Raw genomic sequence first — 23,565 nt, forward strand, 5'->3', positions numbered from 1 at the left:
CCTGTAACTTCTAAAATAACAGAATGAAAAATCTAAAAAAAATATATGATATACATTACCATGCAAACTTCCACCGAAAATTGGTTTGAACGAGATCTAGTGAATAGTTTTTTTTTTAATACGTCAATAAATTAAAAAAAAATTTTTTTCATCAAACCCATACGTGTGGGGTATCTATGGATAGGTCTTCAAAAATGATATTTAGGTTCCTAACATCATTTTTTTTCTAAACTGAATAGTTTGCGCGAGAGACAGTTCCAAAGTGGTAAAATGTGTGTCCAAAGTGGTAAAATGTTGAACAAGATCTAGCAAGTAGATTTTTTTTTAATACGTCTTAAATGGTACGGAACCCTTCATGCGCGAGTCCGACTCGCACTTGGCCGCTTTTTTGATACGACCCTTCGTTCCAAAAGTAACTCACCGCGTAAGGCAACATATTGATGATTTGGTAGCATTATGTACTGGAAGAAATTGAAATGTGTATAATAACACAATGATTCATGTGTTCACCTCCAAGTAAAAACTGTTACCATGTTTTACCGTGTTTTTGCATACTCATTTTATGAAATTATAACCGTTGTATATTCTAACAGTAGCTTCTATGTACACATATTTGGTATTTGCGTAAATGATTATTCAGCAAATTATTTATTTTATGCTATCATTGAGTACAATTTAAAATGGGGTGAACATGAGGAGGGAATGGCGGCTCGGGGGCGGTGGGGGGAGGGGGGGGGGGTCTGTCTAATGCGTACACAATGAGTTTTTTTTTGTTTATTTCATTGAGTACGCATTAGATTTTGAATTTTTGTTGTTTTTCGAACTCTACATACCATTTTATGACTAGTCATTATTTTTATTTTTTATTTGGCGCTTATTCGGCCGCAGCAAAATTTTTAAATAAATAATAATAAAGATATGAGTGAAGTAGTGTTTAATTTGAGATGTTCTATGCGAGATTCGGTCATATTTTTATACTTATAACTTTTATATTATATATGTACTTTTATATAATACCTACTCTCTAAAGTTTAGGTATTTATATATAAGTAAGTACTTACAAGTACCTATATGTATGTATACGTACGTACCTATAGAACGAAATCTTAATTCAACCATAACACATTGATGAGTAGAAAAACTATTTATAACAAGTTGTGCCTCACTAATCATACAGTAGAAAAATATTTAGTTATAAAACATCATTTCTCCTTTTAAGTAAAAAGGTATGCAAGCAAAGAGTCATTACCATTAGGTAAAAATAGTCTTATCAACAAATTGTTAGTTACACATTTGTATGGTTTATTATCAAATGCTTACAGTATTCTACTGATATTTTAAATGTAGTTTTTCCATGTTGTAGTTCGGTTTTTTTAGCGTTAGAAAAAGGTATATAATCTTGACGTCTTATTATTGAAAAACGTTTTTTTAAATCATAAGCTGGCTCCACACAGAGCGAGCGAGCGAGCACGCACGTGCGAGGCAATTTCTTCATGCACAAAACGGCCAGTGTAGACGTGCCTCGGCCGAGGCACGCGTTTTCCTCGCCCAAGCGCGCCGCCTCGACCGAAGCACGTCTAAACTGCCCGTTTTGTGCGTGAGGTGAGGAAATTGCCTCGCGCGTATGCTCGCTCTGTGTGGACCCGGCTATTAACAACCACAATTAATGAAATCTATCCTATATCACATATAACACTAACATTACTTCATAATTATTAATAGGCCTATGCATACAGTGTATGGCGTTATGATTTAATGAATATATAGTATTATCCATTATGCTTACTTATTCAATACAAATGGTGTTTAATTAATGTAAAATAGAATGTTCATACGTTACTGGTGATGTATTATGATAATAGTAAAATGAGCATAGTATGTATTATTTGATGTATTATGTTAGTGAAACGGGAAGTTTTCAATGTAAATAATTGTTATGTTAACGTCTGAAAATGACGAAACCAAATTTTGTTATAACTTATTAAAATAATTTTAATAGTTTTTAGTATCTTTATTAATATTAATATAGAACATGTTGCTTTAAGAAAAGATAGATGGTCGAGTTGTTCACCAAAATAATTTATGAAAATTATCTACGATATGATGTGACAAATATCAGTAGATAACTAGTGTAATGTAAGAAAAAGACGCGGCCATATTGATTTATTAATTAATTAATAATAAATGAGGAGACTGGGCGCAAAAAAAGGACAAATACCACATACCGGTTAAAGGTAAACGGGAAATTAATAGAATCTAATACAGATGTCGCTGCTGAATTTGAAACTTTCTTTACTAATGCACCAGTTACCACGACTAAGCATCTTAATTCATCAAGCTTAACTGCCACTTAAATGTTAGAAAAAAAATTGCCAAAATGTTCAATAGAATTTAAGTTTGAACATGTTACTAACCTAGATGTACTTAAGGCATTTCGATCGATTAATGTCAAAAAAGCTAGAGATCTTTGGGGAGTTTCTGTTCACGTTATTAAGTCCTTAATTGAGTTATTAGTACCTCACTTAGTAGTAATATTCAACAACGGTAGATGTATTGCTGTTACCCACCACTGCTTAGTGGGACACAATAAACCCGACTAAATTACTTAGATTGTATTTGGTATGTTGTCAGAAATGTTAAAACGTGTTTTTAAATTGCGTATTGCGTATTTTATGACATGTCCCTCACAGCGCACGCATGTGACAGCTCAATACCTACTTATACTTGCTTTGAGTTTGTTTTACAGGTAACTTTCATCTTCATCTCGTCTTATTACTAGTCATCACACAACATAAGGTCGATTTATTCAATACGTCTTACAGAAAGCTATTACAAAATCAATAAACATATTAGATAGACAGTTTTACCTAATGTGATTTATTTTGTACGTAAATAAAGCAAATGAGGTTTTTTGTTTTATACCTCGCATTAAGAATTTACGTCGAGCTTAGGTACAAATAAGTCCATAACAATTAGGCTTAGTACTTAGTAATAACTATTGGCAAACCAGTTTGAGTTTAAAGATTGTTCCGCGAAAATACGGTAAAAATTGCAAGTTCTGTTTACCGAATATTGATAAAAATTACATCATTTACCAATTTCGATCAAATCAATATTGTGCATCACTTCAACGCACAAGTCTGCTGATCTTACAACATTACAACGTAGTCAACGCACAAGTCTGCTGATCGTACAACATTACAACGTAGTCAACGCACAAGTCTGCTAATCGTACATTACAACGTAGTCAACGCACAAGTCTGCTGATCTTACAACATTACAACATAGTCAACGCACAAGTCTGCTGATCTTACAACATTACAACGTAGTCAACGAACAAGTCTGCTGATCTAACAACATTACAACGTAGTCAACGCACAAGTCTGCTGATCGTACAACATTACAATGTAGTCAACGTACAAGTCTGCTGATCTTACAACATTAAAACGTAGTCAACGCACAAGTATGCTGATCTTACAACATTACAACGTAGTCAACGCACAAGTCTGCTGATCGTACAACATTACAACGTAGTCAACGCACAAGTCTGCTGATCGTACAACATTACAACGTAGTCAACGTACAAGTCTACTGATCTTACAACATTAAAACGTAGTCAACGCACAAGTCTGCTGATCTTACAACATTACAACGTAGTCAACGCACAAGTCTGCTGAACGTACAACATTACAACGTAGTCAACGTACAAGTCTGCTGATCTTACAACATTAAAACGTAGTCAACGCACAAGTCTGTTGATCGTACAACATTACAACGTAGTCAACGTACAAGTCTGCTGATCTTATAACATTAAAACGTAATCAACGCATAAGTCTGCTGATCTTACAACATTACAACGTAGTCAACGCACAAGTCTGCTGATCGTACAACATTACAACGTAGTCAACGTACAAGTCTGCTGATCCTACAACATTAAAACGTAGTCAACGCACAAGTCTGCTGATCTTACAACATTACAACGTAGTCAACGCACAAGTCTGCTGATCTTATAACATTACAACGTAGTCAACGCACAAGTCTGCTGATCTTACAACATTACAACGTAGTCAACGTACAAGTCTGCTGATGTGCGCACTGTCACTGTTGCTATAGTATATTACTATAGAGGCCGGGAAACGAAGGGTGGCAGGCCAAGTAGATATTTTCTCGCCGAGATTTTTATAGTGCTATTCTCAAACTTACTATAAAATATAATCAATTGGTTTTATTCGTTGGTTTACACAGCTAAAACCAAATTACAAAACTACTATTTGATGGTTGAATGCCAAGACGTTGTGTCACAATTTGACGTTTAAAAACGAAAAAAGGTTGCTTTTACGGCCTATTATGTGTGTAAGGCTGTATGAAATTCCTTTACATTTTAGTTTCACTCATCGCACCGGATGCGTAGTATGTATTTCCGGACCTAATTTAAAATAAGTCAAGTCAACATTTTATTGTAAGTTTGAGAAAATTAATAAAAATACAATAGGTAAATAAGAACTATTTAATTAAATAAACCTTAGTTATAAGAATAATAACTTAGAGAATAATAATGTGCTATTGTGTTACTAATCATCTAATATGAATCTTAGTTACTTATTCGAAATAAATGATTCATGAATACAATCAATCACATTATACATAAAACATTGAGTTCAATGAGAGTAAAAACAATTGACTTATTGAGGAACAAATTATAGCACAATTAAACCCGCTTAATAAGATTCTGAAAATACCACACTAAAAACTTCGTAAGCGGAAAAGCGTATCAACAGTAAATACATGTATGCTAATTGATATCCAGTTGCAGGGACCAGTGTAAATCACGTATTACTCAGAAAATCTATTAAATTTGATTGTTTTTAGCCGCACACGGGCAGCCTGTGTATTAAGTACACTCAAAAACGTACACGCCCCGGGGGATAAATAAGCTGGGTACACTAGTAGAAAACAAAATCCCCCTGAAAAACTTCATTCTAAATTCCGACCACACCTAATGCTGACGATTCCAAAATCCAATCCCAGGTGTCGCCACCGATAAAGATTTTACATAAATCAGTGATATCCTCGGGAATATCCGCCGCTTGGAGTCCAGGTAGTCGTTCAGCGACTTCTGGCATCTGAGCAATAGAATATAGTCCTCAAATATAGAGCCGCTTAGTGGGCATAGAAAAAGACTATATACGTCTAGTTTTCAAGTTGAGCCAGTTGGCTATATCTATTGTCTATCTATTGTATTACCTTATATTACATCTTCAAATGAAGTGACTCATATAATATCGATCGAACTTCACTTCAAGAAGTTCGTTTGATCATCAATTATATTTCGTCACTTCATTTTTCAGATATAATTTTATATTAACCATGTAGATGTTTAGAGATATAAGTTTTGGTTGAAATAAGACAAAAACTTTGGCTGTCTGAGTGCCTAGTTTAAGTTAAGACGTTCCTCCTAACTCCACACACCACATAGAAAAAAAAAACTTCTCAATGTATATTATGCCATGCCAATGACCGCAGGATTTTTATTTTAATTACTGTACGTTACGTATACACCGTACTAACATTAGAAATATATTATTTATCTCCATAGATAAAATCGGTATCTATTCGACGACAATCTCTCAGCGTGAATAATTACTCTCACGGTGCAAATATATGGATATATACGTATATACGAATATATGCAAGTGTGGAGAGGTGTTTATGTTAATTAGAGTGGTTCATGCCACTGCTGCGCGGGAGTGGGGCTGGTGGCACTGTTGGTTAAGCGAAGGTTTATTGTATTGTTGCTAATTGTAAAAATGCAATTACATAATTAGGTCTGTTAACTACGGCAATGCATCTTGGCGCCTCTATGACACAGACAGTTTACAAGTCATGTTATAAAAATGTGGGCTAGAAATTTATTTTACTTTCACCACCCATCAAGCTTAGTGCTACCCCTCACTGGCGTCTCCCGAGCGACGGCGTCTAGTCAACTCTAAGGCTGCTGCTCGACGCAACGTTGACGCAACTGCGCAACGACGCCATTTTTCATAGCGATGACAGGACGCCGACGCTCAAAAGACGCGAGTATGGGGTGGCCCTTATCGGGATGAAATGACATGTTAAACATTAAACAAATGTCATGTAGGCCTAGCCTCCGGTTGGCGTCGATCGCTACGTAAATCATTACGTTGTCGGTATGAATGAAATGAAAGAATGAAGTTTATTGCGATAAACATGGTATACATAAGATGGTAGGTATATTATTCTTGAATATAAATACATATTTAGCCACAAAATGACATGAAAAATTATTTTTTTACACCTAAAATAAATATGAATGTAAAATGACATATGGTATAAAAATATCGTTATATCCCCACATACTGTGAAACTGTATACAGGCAGTGACTAAAGCAACTATTACTTCCTACCGTAAGTACGCTAATCAGTACCGTAAGGCCTTGATCAGTTTATCCTAGACCCCAGAACGATATACAACTTAGCATGGCGTGTAATTGTGCGAACTCTTTACGCTTTATTATTAGGTTAACGAATAATACTACCATAGCTTTCGCGTGGAAACCGCCGGACGGAAGCCGTGGCTCCGGGCGTCCTGTACACTCTTGGCAACGGTCCGTCCTAAGAGAGTTACGAGCGGTCGGGTTGAGCTGGAGCGAGGCCAGAGGACGAGCTGAAGATAGGAAGGCGTGGCGCGAGCTTGTGAAGGCCCTTTGCACCTCTGGGGTGCTTTAGGACCCCACACACACACACACATTAGGACACATTAGGTTAACCATCAGTTAACCACCACCCAGTACCTCCGGCCCTGGTCAGGGTATCCTCGACCCCAAGACTAACGTCTCGCCCGGCGTCGCTCGCATTGTGCTTTATTTGACCTATTTTAAGTATCAGCGAAAGGCTCTTGGACGATGAATCCTATGTAATATATTATAAGGAAATGTATAAGGTGTAAACTTTTGAGCTTAATAACCTTATCTTATCTTATCTTATCGGCGAGGTTCACGCTGACGAATTACAAAAGTAAAACTTACGAATCAAAATTGTCGATAGCGCATTTGAAGATTTTCGCTGCCCTTTCACATTCCTTCCTTTCCCCACTGATTCCTTCTTCGTTTACTGCAATAATATATATTTTTTATACATACATAATATGTTAAGATCAACTTATATCAAGAAAATATTGGAAGTGGAAGGATGTAAATACCTAGATTTACATTTACCATCTATGGTATCTAGTAATGAGTATGAAAACGAACGTCAAGTATTGCGGTATAGTTTTAATCCTAGAATTTTATAAATTAACTTTCTTCTTATTTACATTGATGCATTATTAATAAAATATTCTAGTAAGTGCTGTCAATTAACTCTATGTAGCTGATAGAGTCAGACTAAGACACGACTTTGATACGATTTTGATAGCACACGTAGTAACACTTGCGTGAAATTATGACGTATTAAATAACACTTGCACGTCAAATTTCTATGAAATTATGACGTAATTTAAATAACACTTGCACTGCGTGTGCTATCAAATTCGTTGCAGACTTATATTGGTCTAACTCTACCACACTAAAGGGATTTCGATGACACCACACTAAAGGGATTTCGAAATCCTTTATTTGGTTTGGTTTTTTATTAGGCTATGGTATTTATTGCATTCTGAATCCTCATATAACTGTTTTAATTTCCCCATATTAGAAAAAGTGATTTTTTTCTTGTGCAATAAAAATAAATAAACGAAGATTACCATATAAACAAGTTCTGGTGAAGTCCTCACTCTTCTTCTTTTTTTCTGCATCGTCATGGTACGCCGTCTCCGCAATCTCTTTCATTCTTTCAGCACATAGTTTGCCTTCTTCATCAGTCTGCAAATTGAGAGATTTGAGGGAAAACTTTAAAAAAGTTTATTTTTTATGGGTACACTGTCGCATTCAGAAGAAACGAATAAAGTTCCTACGTACATACTCGTAACTAATATTTTGTCAAAAATTTCACTTGATAGGTATACAGGCTTTCATCGCTGGCTGTACTTATCTTTAAACAGTTAACCTAATACAATGATGAGGTGCGTTGTTTTTTCAGAGTTCCTATGACCACCACTGGCCTCCATCATTAGATCAGCTCGATGGTACCCTAATATTGTCTCCTAACTTTTATAAGTATGTGAAGTCTTAGCTCAATAGAAAACTGGGAAGGGGGTATAATTTAGCTTGCAAAATTTAATTACATACTGACATTGACAACGGGACTCAAACTCAAACAAAATCTTGTTAAAAGGAAAGTAAATAAGTTATGGAGAAATAAAATTGAAAGCTACCTGTTACCTTACAGGCCAATTCTAGTTTTCTTCGACCAATAACGTTACTTTTGACACTGACAGATCAAGATCAGTATCATAATGGAATCATATCTAATAATTAAAACTAAAATTGGCCTGCTAGTAGTTTGACCGATATGCTGAAAATGTGCTTTTCACTATACCACTTAGATTTTCATGATAAACGTATAAGGATACGTTTATTCTATAGGAGTGGAAAATAAGTAAATAGAACATTAAGGAACATTAACACAAATACATAGATTTGACTAGTATATTATAAGAAAATATATACTATATACTTGTGTGTGTAATACCTAGTACATTGTATTGCAAGGGAACCAAATGCAATATTTCGTCGGGAGAGGATTGTTGAATCCATCAAAGCGAAGCGAAATAACCCAGAAAGATCCTAATCCAGCTTTTTTCTGGGTTATTTAATATTTTTTACAGTACATATGGTGCTACTTTATAGCACTAGTGCGAAAATTAGCATATTACGTTACTGTGTCGAACATTTAAAGGGCCATATGTACTGTAAAACGTTGTACGATACATGTGCGAATAGGTAATTCGCAACTTGTGTCGATTTAAAACACTCCCTTCGGTCGTGTTTTAATTTATCGCCACTCGTTTCGAATTTCCTATTTTTCGCACTTGTATCGTAATGTACTATTTTTAATTAAAAAAAAAACACTAAACTCGTGTGCACTGCCTGGGATTGAACTCTGTTATTATTTATCTAAACTAATCTACTAATCCTTATGTTATCCATACTCGAACGTGTAGTAGCCGTATCTAATCAGATAATGTGCTTATTATCGTGTAGTATTAATTAGTTTAATTACAAATCTTTCATCTTTTAAATGTACCTTAAATAATAATGTATTGTAAAAATAAGTAACTAATTAGTACACGATCTTTTTAGGGTTCTGTCTATAAAAAAAATAATGTAACATTCAGATTATTAGGATAAAAAAAATAGCTCAAAACAAAAGCATAAAATACTAAACAATATGATATTATCGAATTACTCGTACTTAGTTCTCGTCAGATTTACGAAGGATTTAATAATAATCTGTCTGAATAATTTAGTAATATTAAAATATCGATGGAATAATTTAATGGAAAAATATAAATTTTATTCAGATTAAAAACCCCTTTTTATTGATACTATGTTTAAATTTTTATCACAATGACCAATTAATATCGACGAAAAAACGTAACCACATCATATTTAGGTCTTATTGATACGTATAGATGTCTATGTAAAGGACAGGAGGTACAGTCAGGAATAAAATCATATACCAAAATAATTAGAAATTTGTTATCCTATATTAAACGAATCTTTGCCCAACGTTTATCGCTACTCGCCCTATAATGAAAATGATGTACTTATTCTTTGAAACCAAACGACTTATTCTGCGAACGTCTCAATGTAAACAGACTAAGTTAAAAATGTTCAAATCCAGAAAGCGTTAACATACATAATTTTTTCCAATAGGGGTTCCCATAATTCAAAAAATGTTTTAAGAGGGAAGAATATCTTTGCGATCCTAACGAAATAACGGTACTTTTTCTATGAAATGTCCATTTCTTTTTTTTTTAATACCACGTCGGTGGCAAACAAGCATACGGCCCGCCTGATGGTAAGCAGTCACCGTAGCCTGTGGACGCCTGCAACACCAGAGGTATTACATGCGCGTTGCCGACCCTTTAAAAACCTGTACACTCCTTTTTTGAAGAACCTTGATTTTGATGTCGATCGCTTCAATAATGTTTCAGCTTTATAGGTTTCGCTTTAAAAATAATTGCAAATATTGGAAACATGAAACTTATAAACAGAGATCGGACAAATTTGCGTCATTGCTCGCAATAATGTGGACATGACTCCAAAATTAATCAAATATGTAATCATTTGATTAATTTCTTACTTGACTTAAATTTTAATTCCTAGTCAATAAATACAAAAGTTTGTTAAAGTATAGATTTATTAAAGAAAATAATCAGTATTTTTTCCAAATTTTCTGCAGTCAAGTCAGTCTATTTCTTTTTAAAAAACTCAAAATGTTGGGACAGAGAAAATATATTTAATTTTACGTGAAGTTACGAAAATACCATATGTTTTCTTATGTGAAGATTTTTAGGCCATACGGTGAAATTACGATTGCATTGTACAGAATAAGAGAAACACGAGGCAAAATGAAACAAACAAGCAAAAAAAAACAAAAACAACAAAATGAAAATACGTCGAAATGTCACTAAGTCAGAATAATTTGGGTCTCCGTTACAAATAAAGTCGCGTGGTATTTGCTACCAACACGTGTTGCGGTACTATTTGTCACCTAGTTCACTTGTACATATCGACACGAATAAACTACTATCAAGTCTGCAAATATATAGATACTACTCAACAAATAATTACTTTTCGATCATGGTAGCTAGTTAAGACACTTTTTAGCGAAACCTCTTTTTCAAAGTATTTGTTGACTTTAAGCGTCTTCTGTATTTCAGTATTTACGGTAACAACCAAAAATATTACATTCCTATTACATCTATTGCAAGAGACATGTGTCATAGAAAAGCTAGGCAAACTCACTGTATCAACGGCTTGCTATCTTCAGACATCCTTGGATCCTAATGCCACTTCGAACACACACTGAACACAACCCAACGTAGGTTCTAATACTATTTAACTAGAAAATAGGGAAAAACAGTAGTATATCACTAATACAGCTTGAATTTTACTACTACTTTAGTCTAAGCGCACGATAGGAACTAATTCCAACCATTACTGGGTCGTTATCTAGAATACTTTGAGTGGTTATCACCTACCGGGCACTCCTTCGCATTGGAGATAACATTACGATGTGCAAATAGGAGCCGATTATACTGTAAACATGTTGTATTAGGGTCCCGTCTGTTTGCTTAGGCGCTTTATCGAAAACACGTTTAAATTTTTAGGGCTTAATTCAATTCTGATGATTTCTGAACAATAACCGTCTTATTTATTCAAGAACGGATGTCACTAAAATAGAAAATCGTTTTTTTTTCTGTACCTATTAAAATTCTTTCCAATTTTGTACATAATTCGTTTTGGATTAAAATAGTTAAATGACGCCAGTAAGGATATGATGGTCCTATTTGTCTACGTGTCAGCGTGATAAGAACAGATTCTGTCTCTTTCAATCGCATGAACTTATTAAGAAAAAAGTGTACCATTTACTTTTTTTTTCGAACCGAAAACCATTTTGAGTTATTTCTACCAACTTTTAAGTTATTTCTACTCAGAATCACGCAGACTATCGATTTAAAATGGCAAAAATTTGACCCAAATATTTTTGTGACGCATTTTCAGATACATATCGTATTTTATGGTTTAAGACATTTATTCTCATAAGAATATACAATATTCACTTAAAATAAGAATTCAAATTTAACTTAATGCTATACAATAACTTGGTGTGTATGTTAAAATGCGAAACGTGTTAATATCCAAAATTGGCATGAAAAACTAGAGACGTTTTTCTTTGTTTTAATCGATAGTCCTCGTTTTTTTTAGAAAAAAGTAAATGGTAAACTTTTTTTCTGAAAACACATACCTACGGTAACACCATCATGTCATGCGATTGTACTTATTTAATACTGTGAATAAACCCATCCATAATACCCCTGCAGTTGTCATTACCCCTAGTGTAAATTTATTCGATGGCGTAACGTGACGTACGCGTTTGCGTTAAGTCTCATTTTGAGTTTCCAAAACGTTTCGCTTGGCGCGCTGTTTCTAAATCCCATACTAAATGAGACTTAACGCAAACGCGTACGTTACGTTTCGCTATCGAATAAATTTACATTATCTAAAATCTTGCGTTTAAATTTGCTTTCATTTTTGATGCATAGGTATTTAAAGTTTTTATTTCTAGAGTAAATACGTAAAGATAAGGCTTAGCTTATGCGTAAAAGCAATTAAGAGGGAAGTATGCCATGAACTCGTCCAATAGAAAAATAGAAAATGTTTTTCCACTTCTAAGTATTTTCTATTCTCCATGATATCTTAGTATGTTATTAACACAATGAAAAACTAGGTTTATAAGCAGAGATCGGACAAATTTGCGTCATTGTTCGCAATAATGTGGACATGACTCCAAAATTAATCAAATATGTAATCATTTAATTAATTTCTTACTTGACTTAAATTTTAATTCCTAGTTAATAAATACAAAAGTTTGTTAAAGTATAGATTTATTAAAGAAAATAATCAGTAATTTTTCCAAATTTTCTGCAGTCAGTCTATTTCTTTTTACATCAAAAATATACTTAAGTGCTGAAAAACTCCGCTCGCACTCCACTGATGTTAATGGGGCAAACTTAAGTAGTTTTATAGGAATATTATTATTCCAGTATAATTCAGAGTTTATTTTCTGTTCTAAGTTGTGGGCGATAACCTCAAAATCGGGATAAACTAAACAAAGAACAGAAAATAAACTCTGAATTATACTGGAATAATAATATTCCTATAAAACTACTTAAGCTTGCCCCATTAACATCAGTGAAGTGCGAGCGGAGTTTTTCAGCACTTAAGTATATTTTTGATGTAAAAAGAAATAGACTGACTGCAGAAAATTTGGAAAAAATTACTGATTATTTTCTTTAATAAATCTATACTTTAACAAACTTTTGTATTTATTAACTAGGAATTAAAATTTAAGTCAAGTAAGAAATTAATTAAATGATTACATATTTGATTAATTTTGGAGTCATGTCCACATTATTGCGAACAATGACGCAAATTTGTCCGATCTCTGCTTATAAACCTAGTTTTTCATTGTGTTAATAACATACTAAGATATCATGGAGAATAGAAAATACTTAGAAGTGGAAAAACATTTTCTATTTTTCTATTGGACGAGTTCATGGCATACTTCCCTCTTAATTGCTTTTACGCATAAGCTAAGCCTTATCTTTACGTATTTACTCTAGAAATAAAAACTTTAAATACCTATGCATCAAAAATGAAAGCAAATTTAAACGCAAGATTTTAGATAATGTAAATTTATTCGATAGCGAAACGTAACGTACGCGTTTGCGTTAAGTCTCATTTAGTATGGGATTTAGAAACAGCGCGCCAAGCGAAACGTTTTGGAAACTCAAAATGAGACTTAACGCAAACGCGTACGTCACGTTACGCCATCGAATAAATTTACACTAGGGGTAATGACAACTGCAGGGGTATTATGGATGGGTTTATTCACAGTATTAAATAAGTACAATCGCATGACATGATGGTGTTACCGTAGGTATGTGTTTTCAGAAAAAAAGTTTACCATTTACTTTTTTCTAAAAAAAACGAGGACTATCGATTAAAACAAAGAAAAACGTCTCTAGTTTTTCATGCCAATTTTGGATATTAACACGTTTCGCATTTTAACATACACACCAAGTTATTGTATAGCATTAAGTTAAATTTGAATTCTTATTTTAAGTGAATATTGTATATTCTTATGAGAATAAATGTCTTAAACCATAAAATACGATATGTATCTGAAAATGCGTCACAAAAATATTTGGGTCAAATTTTTGCCATTTTAAATCGATAGTCTGCGTGATTCTGAGTAGAAATAACTTAAAAGTTGGTAGAAATAACTCAAAATGGTTTTCGGTTCGAAAAAAAAAGTAAATGGTACACTTTTTTCTTAATAAGTTCATGCGATTGAAAGAGACAGAATCTGTTCTTATCACGCTGACACGTAGACAAATAGGACCATCATATCCTTACTGGCGTCATTTAACTATTTTAATCCAAAACGAATTATGTACAAAATTGGAAAGAATTTTAATAGGTACAGAAAAAAAAACGATTTTCTATTTTAGTGACATCCGTTCTTGAATAAATAAGACGGTTATTGTTCAGAAATCATCAGAATTGAATTAAGCCCTAAAAATTTAAACGTGTTTTCGATAAAGCGCCTAAGCAAACAGACGGGACCCTAATACAACATGTTTACAGTATAATCGGCTCCTATTTGCACATCGTAATGTTATCTCCAATGCGAAGGAGTGCCCGGTAGGTGATAACCACTCAAAGTATTCTAGATAACGACCCAGTAATGGTTGGAATTAGTTCCTATCGTGCGCTTAGACTAAAGTAGTAGTAAAATTCAAGCTGTATTAGTGATATACTACTGTTTTTCCCTATTTTCTAGTTAAATAGTATTAGAACCTACGTTGGGTTGTGTTCAGTGTGTGTTCAAAGTGGCATTAGGATCCAAGGATGTCTGAAGATAGCAAGCCGTTGATACAGTGAGTTTGCCTAGCTTTTCTATGACACATGTCTCTTGCAATAGATGTAATAGGAATGTAATATTTTTGGTTGTTACCGTAAATACTGAAATACAGAAGACGCTTAAAGTCAACAAATACTTTGAAAAAGAGGTTTCGCTAAAAAGTGTCTTAACTAGCTACCATGATCGAAAAGTAATTATTTGTTGAGTAGTATCTATATATTTGCAGACTTGATAGTAGTTTATTCGTGTCGATATGTACAAGTGAACTAGGTGACAAATAGTACCGCAACACGTGTTGGTAGCAAATACCACGCGACTTTATTTGTAACGGAGACCCAAATTATTCTGACTTAGTGACATTTCGACGTATTTTCATTTTGTTGTTTTTGTTTTTTTTTTGCTTGTTTGTTTCATTTTGCCTCGTGTTTCTCTTATTCTGTACAATGCAATCGTAATTTCACCGTATGGCCTAAAAATCTTCACATAAGAAAACATATGGTATTTTCGTAACTTCACGTAAAATTAAATATATTTTCTCTGTCCCAACATTTTGAGTTTTCGTATTTAATCCGCCGCATGATGAGCTCAATTCAAGAACGAAATAAAAATCGGCCCATTTAGGTTTCTTGATATTTTCATGTTCAGTGTCCTAAATGTTTTAATGAATACTAGATTCGTGTCCGTTAAAGGAGTGTTCACCAACCAAATAAAATTCATGTACCAAATCGGTTGGGTTTTTTTAAATGACGGCATCTGTTCAGTCAATGTTAGACGCCTGGAGAATAATGTGGATTGTACATTCGCGGCAGATTTTACGACACATACGCTATTGTCTTCTGATCTCTATAGATAGGTCTATGCATTGTGTATTATTAGTGCATGTTATCTAGTGAATAGCATACTAATTATATATGCAGGTTACTTGTCATTGTACTAGATATGCGTTGGATCTAGGACCTAAATTGCCTTAACAGGAAAGATATGTAACGGGGAGAGCAATTTTCAATAACCGCTAAAAATTATAAAGAAGCTTGGTCAGTACTGAAGAAACGTTATGCCAATAAGAGATACATAGCAAACTGTGTTTTTAAGAAATTCTTTACACAAAAAACGTTAACACACGAATCGGCTACAGCATTAAGGCAACTGTTGGATACTTCGGTGGAATGTATGAGTGCGCTGAAACATCTAGGCTTACCTACGAATCATTGGGACGCAATTATTAACTACTCCATAGTGTCAAAATTAGACTCGAGCACTCATAAGGAATGGGAAGAGTTAATAAGCAGAGACGAGACGAACGACTTACCTAGTTTTGAAAAATTAAAATCGTTCCTGGAAAATAGATTTCGTACTCTGGAGATGGTTGAACCTGCAAGTTAAGTATACAAACCTGTGAAAACAAAGATGTTTCATGTTACTGCAACGAGCGAAGTGAAGTGTACATTCTGCAATGAAGATCATTATATTTATCAATGTAAACAGTTTTCCAAGCAATCAGTAGAAGACAGATACAGTTTCGTGCAGAAAAATAATCTCTGTTTTAATTGCCTAATACCGAACCACAATGTATTTAAATGTAAACAAAAGACAACTTGCCAGATTTGTAAAAGAAAGCATCACTCGTTATTACATCGAGAGAAACAAGCAAGTGGAGAATCGCATACGTCTGGAGAAACAAATAACAACAATAAAGAAAAGATACAAACCGTCGTCGTTGCGCACACGTCGAGCGCATCACGGGTTCTACAACCTGGTCGAGGCACCTTGTTGACGACAGCACTGGTGCATGTTACAGCGGAGTCGGGGCAGTCACACGTGCTTCGGGCTCTCGTGGACCAGGGTTCAGAGGAGTCCTTCGCGACTGCAAGGGCGGTCGAGTTGCTGGGTTTGAAGAAAACTAAAATCAGCGGAGTGATCTCTGGTGTTGAGGAGTGTGAGACGACTATCAAACATAGGGTAACATTACGCATACAATCAAGGTATGATATTTCCTATTGTATAAATGTAGATGCTTATGTATTGAAATCTATAACCCGTCAGCTACCATCTAGGGAAATAAGAAGTCTTAATTGGCCACAAGTTGACGAATTAGATTTAGCTGATCCCACCTTTGGCTCACCAGGGAGGATTGACATTCTTCTTGGTGCGAGAGTTTACAGCGAAATCCTAGAAGCAGGTTTAATCAAAGGACCAGGAAATTTTCTTGCTCAAAAAACACACCTGGGCTGGATTTTGTCAGGGGGTAATAAGGATACTAATGCATCATTTACTGTTTCACAGCACATTACAAGTCTACATGTTACAAGACAAATTGAAGAAGATAATAATCTCCTGAAAAGGTTTTGGGAGGTAGAATCTGAACTATACACGAAGCGAAGATGTTATGGCAGACATACTTTTTTAGCCACGATAAAATCTAACGCTTTACAACGTCGTTTGCGGGAAAGAGAGCATGAATATTCAGTACACTTTTATTTAACGGTCTTTTTGACGGTAGTGTTTTTGATATGTCGTAAATTTAGACTTATTCTTTATTCGTTGGTTATGTTGGTATAAAAGGTTTATGTTATTTGAACTGTAATGTTGGAATAATTGTATGGATTGTCGATAAATTACACAAAAACCAGTTGAAGCCTACATTTTTCTTGCTGGCAGATTGTAACTTTTTGTAAGTTTCTATATTTTCGAATTTAAACTGTCGTGAGATATAATAACATTATGTAAGCTAATCTCGCGGCTTTACTTACATCAGTCAGTTTCTACATTTTATAGGCATTTTATACCTCATGCGACGTCAGCTTCGGTGGTGCAGTGGCGTTTCGCGGATGAACGACCAGCGACTGGCTAAGCGCATCTTTATTCTGAGCTTGAGGAGGGCAAGCGGAAACAGGGTGGCCAATTCCTCAGATGTGCTTAAGCGGCACATGAAAAAGTGTCGTATAGAGCCCTCGCGATGGGAGCAGCAGGCAGCCATATGAACGGAATGGCGGAAAAGAACGGAATTAAATGTCAGAGTGGTTGAATTTGAATCATGACGGCGCTTAGAGCTGGAAGCCAAGCGCGACTACGTAAAAGCCAGACCACCTGCGGCAATACGTTATAATTACACAAATGGTGTGCTCACATGCCCGCAATGTTCGCGAACTTTCGGTAACAAGGTCGGCTACGTCAGCCATTTGCGAGCACACCAGAGACAGCAACGGAGTTGATAGCAGTCGCCGTGGCCGAATCGGCCGTGGAGAGTATTATTACATTTCATAGTATTTTTCATACCGCGGTGACAGCTGCCATTTTAATACAATTTATAACCTTAAAACTGTTATCGTACCCAAGCTTAAGCTTTTGGCTCTTGGCTTTGGCTCTTTGAGATTGCAATACCGTAGTTAAGTACGTTTTATTATATTTCGTGAAAAAAACAAAAGAACAGTGACCCTAGTGTAAATTTATTCGATAGCAAAACGTGACGTACGCGTTTGCGTAAAGTCTCATTTTGTATGGGATTTTGAGTTTCCAAAACGTCCCGCTTGGCGCGCTGTTTCTAAATCCCATACTAAATGAGACAACGCAAACGCGTACGTCACGTTACGAAATCGAATAAATTTACACTAGGGGTTCAGGTACTTAGAACAATAAAGCTACAACCAAAATTTTCATAAATTATACTTATCCAGGTATTTATACTTTAACTTCTTGACAAGTGTTTAAGTAGCGATATAATTTAACAGAGATTCAACATTTTATCTTCAATTTAGTGTTTTTGTTTTCAACAAGGTTAAACAGGGTTACATCTGCCCGAATTGCGCCTCTAGGCTACCAAGTCTCAAACAACCAAGTGAACAATAAGGACTGGAAATGTACCATCAGTCGTAAAAGTACATGGCGACTTTATCAATGAATTAATTCATAATTTCTCCATGCAATTTCGCAGCTCACTGTACATTCCCAAAGCAGGACCGGCCAAGAAAAGTAAGATTATACATAGTAAAAAATAGTTCTGAGATAGTTAATAGCAGATCCACTTAACTGACACTACACTTATTATATTTGTTAAACTGGAAAACTGTAATTATTAAAGACGTTCAACGAGGTGGCTCGACGAACTCCGCAAACAGTGTCGGATCTTAACTACTCTTATGACTAAAGGGAAATAATGCATAGCTTTTCTTTTAGAACAAAGAAATTACGCAAATTTGGCTACACATATCACAAGTGAACGCTTACTGGCGACATAGACTACATATGTACACATAATTGAAGATATTCCCTGTAGCGAGGGGGCCGCGGCTGTAGCCCGCTTATTTGCGACGCGCTGGATCGAGCGCAGCGGCGGGTGTGCGGCGCGCTCGCAAATTATGCAGCAGCGCACGTAGTTGGTGCACGTGCATGCGGGTCACGCTCGGGTCGGCACTCGCCTCCAGCCACGCCAGGAACTTGTCGCCGTGCTCCAGCACCTCGGCCGCGCCCGCCTCCCACTCTCCGGGCAACGCAGCCGCGGCTCGCGCGTCCGCCGTGCCATTGTTGAACAGTAAACTGTCGAGCACGGTGCGTGCATTGGCCTGGCTCTTGTTTTCGACGGGCTCCTTGTTCTCAGCACCTGTGCCGGGGCTTGCGGCTGGCTCAGCCACGCGCACCGATTCGCCGCTCGGTTCTCGCACTTCACCATTCTGCGGGGGCTGCACTGGGCTCCTCGTGCTAGCTCGCTCCTCCTCGGTTTTCCCTTTCGTTAGGTGCGAGTATAGGATATTCTCTGATGTCTTATCTTTTGGTACCTGTGAGGCCGACTTGAGCTTGTCTTCCGGCAGAGGCATCGCCCCGCCGAACTGTTTGTAATACTGCCACAGCCAAGAGTTCCTATTATAGTCAAGGTGTGAACTGATAGGGACCGTTGGCGCAACGGGTTTTGGTGGAAGGCTCGGTTCGCTCTTGCCGAGGGTTAGAGGGTGGGCCGCCGTGGTCTGCGATGTGAGGTCGAGCATGGCCTGCTGGGTCTTGAGCCAATACCATAGGGAGTCATCGACCGGCTGGTTAGCGGTGGTGGAAGAGACGTGGTGACTTGATTTGGAGCTGTGTCGCGAATACGGGTCTGAGTGAGAGTAGTGGTGGGTCTTGCTACGGTGCTTGCTCGGTTCGTTCAGGTTGAGGACTCCGTTGTGCGCGGGTTTGGGCGAGCGCACAGAGCGTAATGCGCGACTTGCGGGTTGCGCGGACAGCGCCGATATGCCCGGGTTCAGCTGCGCCAGAAGCGTCAAATTGGTGGCGATCTCATTGAAGCTGAGACCGAGATGTGAATGTGCAAGACCAGGCAGGTGCGCGAGGCCGGATAGCGGGCTGATGGCACTCATGGAGACGCTAGCACCGGGGTCGGGCCTGCGGTCGCGGGGCGATGGAGGAGCGGGGGCGGGATCTGCGCGGCGGGTAGTCAGCTCGACAGGAGCATCAATGGGCGGTGAGGGGTGCGGGGCGTGCGCGGGTGCCGGTGCCGGTGCCGGAGCCGAGAGGTCGAGGCCGGCGTGAGGCAGCGGCGCAGGCGAAGTCGCGGCGGGCGACTCGGTGCGCGCACGTTTTTCCAGCGGCTCAGTGTCGCTGCTCTTGTCGGTGTCAGGCGAGGACAATCGCGATGTCATGTAGCGCAGCTTGTCCTCGTTCTTGCACCACCCGCGTAGCGTGGACTCGGGCGTTCGCACGGTGTAATACATCAGTTAAATTGACGCTCTTTAGAGCTTACTGTCAGACTTTTTACATGTGCAGCCTGTGGGTGAAGTTTACACAATTTTTTTTTTACTTTTCGCGGAGGTACACCTCCAAAAAAAATATGCATGAGTAGCCACTAATTCCCACTACATACACATATAAAAATATTTGGACAAATGTTCGTGCTTCATGTCAAAAAAAAACGATTCTTCAATAAGTAGTCACTGGCATTATATGTACAGATAGAAGTACATCAACGATGACGTGTCAGCTTTGATAACATCTGACACATAATATTATCTGCATTTGTTTTTTGCATTTTGTAGTGGAAAATGGAAAACATTAAATGCAAGTCTTGTAAAAAAACATTAAAAAATATCCGTGGGAAACAAAATGCATAGAAACAGAGCAAGAGGCTGATTTATATAGCAAATGCAGTAATATGTTAATTTGCATAAATGATTTATTGTGTGGTAAGTGTCGACTTTTAGTGTAACTTCCGTCTGCTGTAACTTTTACCAAACGCTTTAAAGCTGTCAAAAATATTGTAACTTTACTTATATTCTCACTCTTTTTGCATATGATATTCAGGGAACTATTACAAACCATTTTGTAAGTAGCCAGACCAATTGGAGGGGCCCAACCATCCCCCAGACCCACATACATGCACACATATAAACTTTATGTGCCTTAAGCGATGGGGACGTGGTAGACTGGTAGAAAATCATCGCTAACATATTTAGCAACATATGCCTTAAAACACTTTACATACGATATAGTTTGTCAGGAATTTGTGGAGTTATTTTTGGTTTTAAATACTTGAATGTCATTAAAATTGCTTGCTGAGGTCAGGCGCTTCTATCGCTAAGGTTCACTCGACTTCATATGACTTTCCGCTTGTATTATTCAATTGCATCAAAACGGTACGTTAATTTTCATTCCCACGACACGGCGCGGCTCCGATTTAAATTTTTCCTGCCGTGTGAGCGGCCCTTTATAGTCACACGCAAACGTTTTTCATTCCTTTTTAAATATTTTGCACTTGACCTGATTTTTTCCTTTGTGTACTTACAAAGTATAAATTCAAGTGGATTTTTAATTTAAGAAATGACTGTTTAATGAAAAATGCAATCATGGCTATGGGAATTTTGAAGATACGTTGGTGTCTAGAGGATTAACTTAAGAAAAACTAAATTAAGAAAGCGCAAACATAAGATCGGAGGAAGGTACACTTACAGTACCTTAAAAAAACGTCCTCTCATCCTCTGTTAATAGGTAAATGTTTATTGTAGCTAAAAATAGGAATTCATAGAAACTTCGTTTCCCCTTAATTTAACAAGGTTTGCGAATGGTCAGTCATTGATAACATAATATCAATGGTACAAGGTATACATTTTTTAAATAAATTGTTTGTAGGTAAGTATTGCTATTATCTCGGGATAAGAAGAGTTGATTGACCCCTTAACATCAGTTTATCCAAAGCCCTACTTATCGTTGTCACAGAGCCTCGTTTTTAGTTAATATAATGAGGATATTTTACGAATGATAAATGGCTGAAATTTGTATGATGAAATATCAACAACACACACCTTTTACGTTTATACACTTTTCCGTCTAATTTCAATGGATTTACGCAAATTAATGAGGTTGGGTATATTTATGGCCTAATTGTAGGAGATCAAGTTTAATAATCGTACATGACTGACGAACACCGGTTAGATTTGCTTATATTTTAATATTTTATAATATTTCGGTCTTCGTGCTTCAATCGACCTCTTTAGAATAGTCTGCGGTAATTCTGGACCCAAACGGCCTTCAGACCTTCAAGATAAGAGCATATTCCCACCCTAAAAGCAGGCAACGCACTTGCAACCCCTTTGGTGTTGCAGGTGTCCATGGGCGACGGTAATTGCTTACCATCAGGAAATTCCTATGTCATTAAAAACCCTATCCGACGACACCCCATAGGGTTAAAGCGAAAAAAATATCACCTCCACTTTTCGTGTAGGGGAGGTTTTTATTCTAGATTTTATCGGCATAATTGACTTATATATTCATGCTAAATCTCAGCTTTCTATTATTAACGATCACGGAGCAAAGCCTCGGACAGACAGACGGACATGGCGAAACTATAAGGATTTCTAGTTGATCACAGAACCCTAAAAACCATAGTTAACAACAGTTCAATAAACATAGAAACGCAATCAAACAGCCTAACCCTATTAAGACAGGTTAGTTTCGAACTTTTTCAATTAGGGACCGAATGGAGAACCAGTGAACGAATGAACAAGTGAATGGAAACTCTTGTACCATTGTTCGTTTGAACGAAACAATGGTGGGGTTAATGAGGTTTGGTATCGCATGTTTAATTATAGATTGGATTTGAACGCTTGTAACTTTCGTAATTGATTGCTTTACAGTCAGAGGAAGTAACTAAGCGCATGAAGTGTTTAAAATGATCTATACGTATGCTCTTACACTCTTAGAAAATTAGTTGCATTCGGATCATTATTTACGTAATGTAATTATATTGGTATTTTAATGTCGTCAGTGTCACAAATTATGTTGTAAAAAATGCTGTCAATGTCCAAAAATTAGTTGCTAATCTATTCTGAAATATTTTTCACACTGCACCCACACTAGAAAAGTTCTGTATTGCCCTATGGTTGACTGGAAGAAATGCCTTATCGCATTAATTCCGTACTTATTTGCTGCTATGATCATATAGGTATGACACTAGAGGGTTGCAAGTGTGTAATATCTTTATGAATACCCAGACAATGTCTATCAAAAGTTATTGCAAACGCTCTTGATAGTTTCAAGTTCATGTTTCTTTATTTGGCCAAGTAACAACAGAACGTTACAAAAAATACAGGTCATTGCTAAAACTAATCATGCAATGTCTTATTAGGTATATAGATAGACAAAATTATATAAATCAAAATATATTAAATGGTAAATGATCAACATTATGGCTCATCCGGCTGTAGCCGCCGTGCAGGTCAGGGTCTCGACGACTCAAATAAAACTTCTATTTATAAAGGTACTGGTTTACAAGAGTTCTTGCCAAAACGGTTAAATGTAGACAGTGGGTGTTGATAGTATGGAGGATGATGAAAGAGTGATTTGCAATATTTGATCAGTACAAAAGGTGGTTTAAATTTAGGTGCCTCTAATTGGCAGCGACACAAAATATGTGGAGCGCTCCTATTGGTGCTTTTTAAAAGCCTCCGAATACTAGCCGAGCCCGACAGC

At 36.7% G+C, this 23,565-nt stretch overlaps 1 protein-coding gene and 1 long non-coding RNA gene across 2 annotated transcripts; both read right to left on the reverse strand.

The window, feature by feature from the left end:
* Positions 1–6,910: 6,910 nt before the first annotated feature.
* Positions 6,911–11,617, reverse strand: LOC133534133 (uncharacterized). Its single transcript, XR_009801982.1, has 3 exons — positions 10,932–11,617; positions 7,763–7,880; positions 6,911–7,131 (listed from the first exon to the last, which is right to left on the reverse strand). It is a non-coding gene; the product is annotated as an uncharacterized LOC133534133 (long non-coding RNA).
* A 6,976-nt stretch (positions 11,618–18,593) lies between these two features.
* LOC133534134 (protein distal antenna-like) lies at positions 18,594–20,330 on the reverse strand. The gene has a single exon (XM_061873221.1). It carries the CDS (start codon positions 20,313–20,315, stop codon positions 18,915–18,917), a length of 1,401 nt encoding a protein of 466 aa, XP_061729205.1. The 5' UTR covers positions 20,316–20,330; the 3' UTR covers positions 18,594–18,914.
* Between the last annotated feature and the right edge of the window lie 3,235 nt (positions 20,331–23,565).

The sequence above is a fragment of the Cydia pomonella genome, unplaced genomic scaffold (genome assembly GCF_033807575.1).
Source record: "Cydia pomonella isolate Wapato2018A unplaced genomic scaffold, ilCydPomo1 PGA_scaffold_59, whole genome shotgun sequence".
Lineage (NCBI taxonomy): Eukaryota > Metazoa > Arthropoda > Insecta > Lepidoptera > Tortricidae > Cydia > Cydia pomonella.

Coding starts and splice junctions, on each gene's coding strand:
- LOC133534134 (XM_061873221.1), bottom strand. CDS start 20,315: ATGTATTACACCGTGCGAACGCCCGAGTCCACGCTACGCGGGTGGTGC.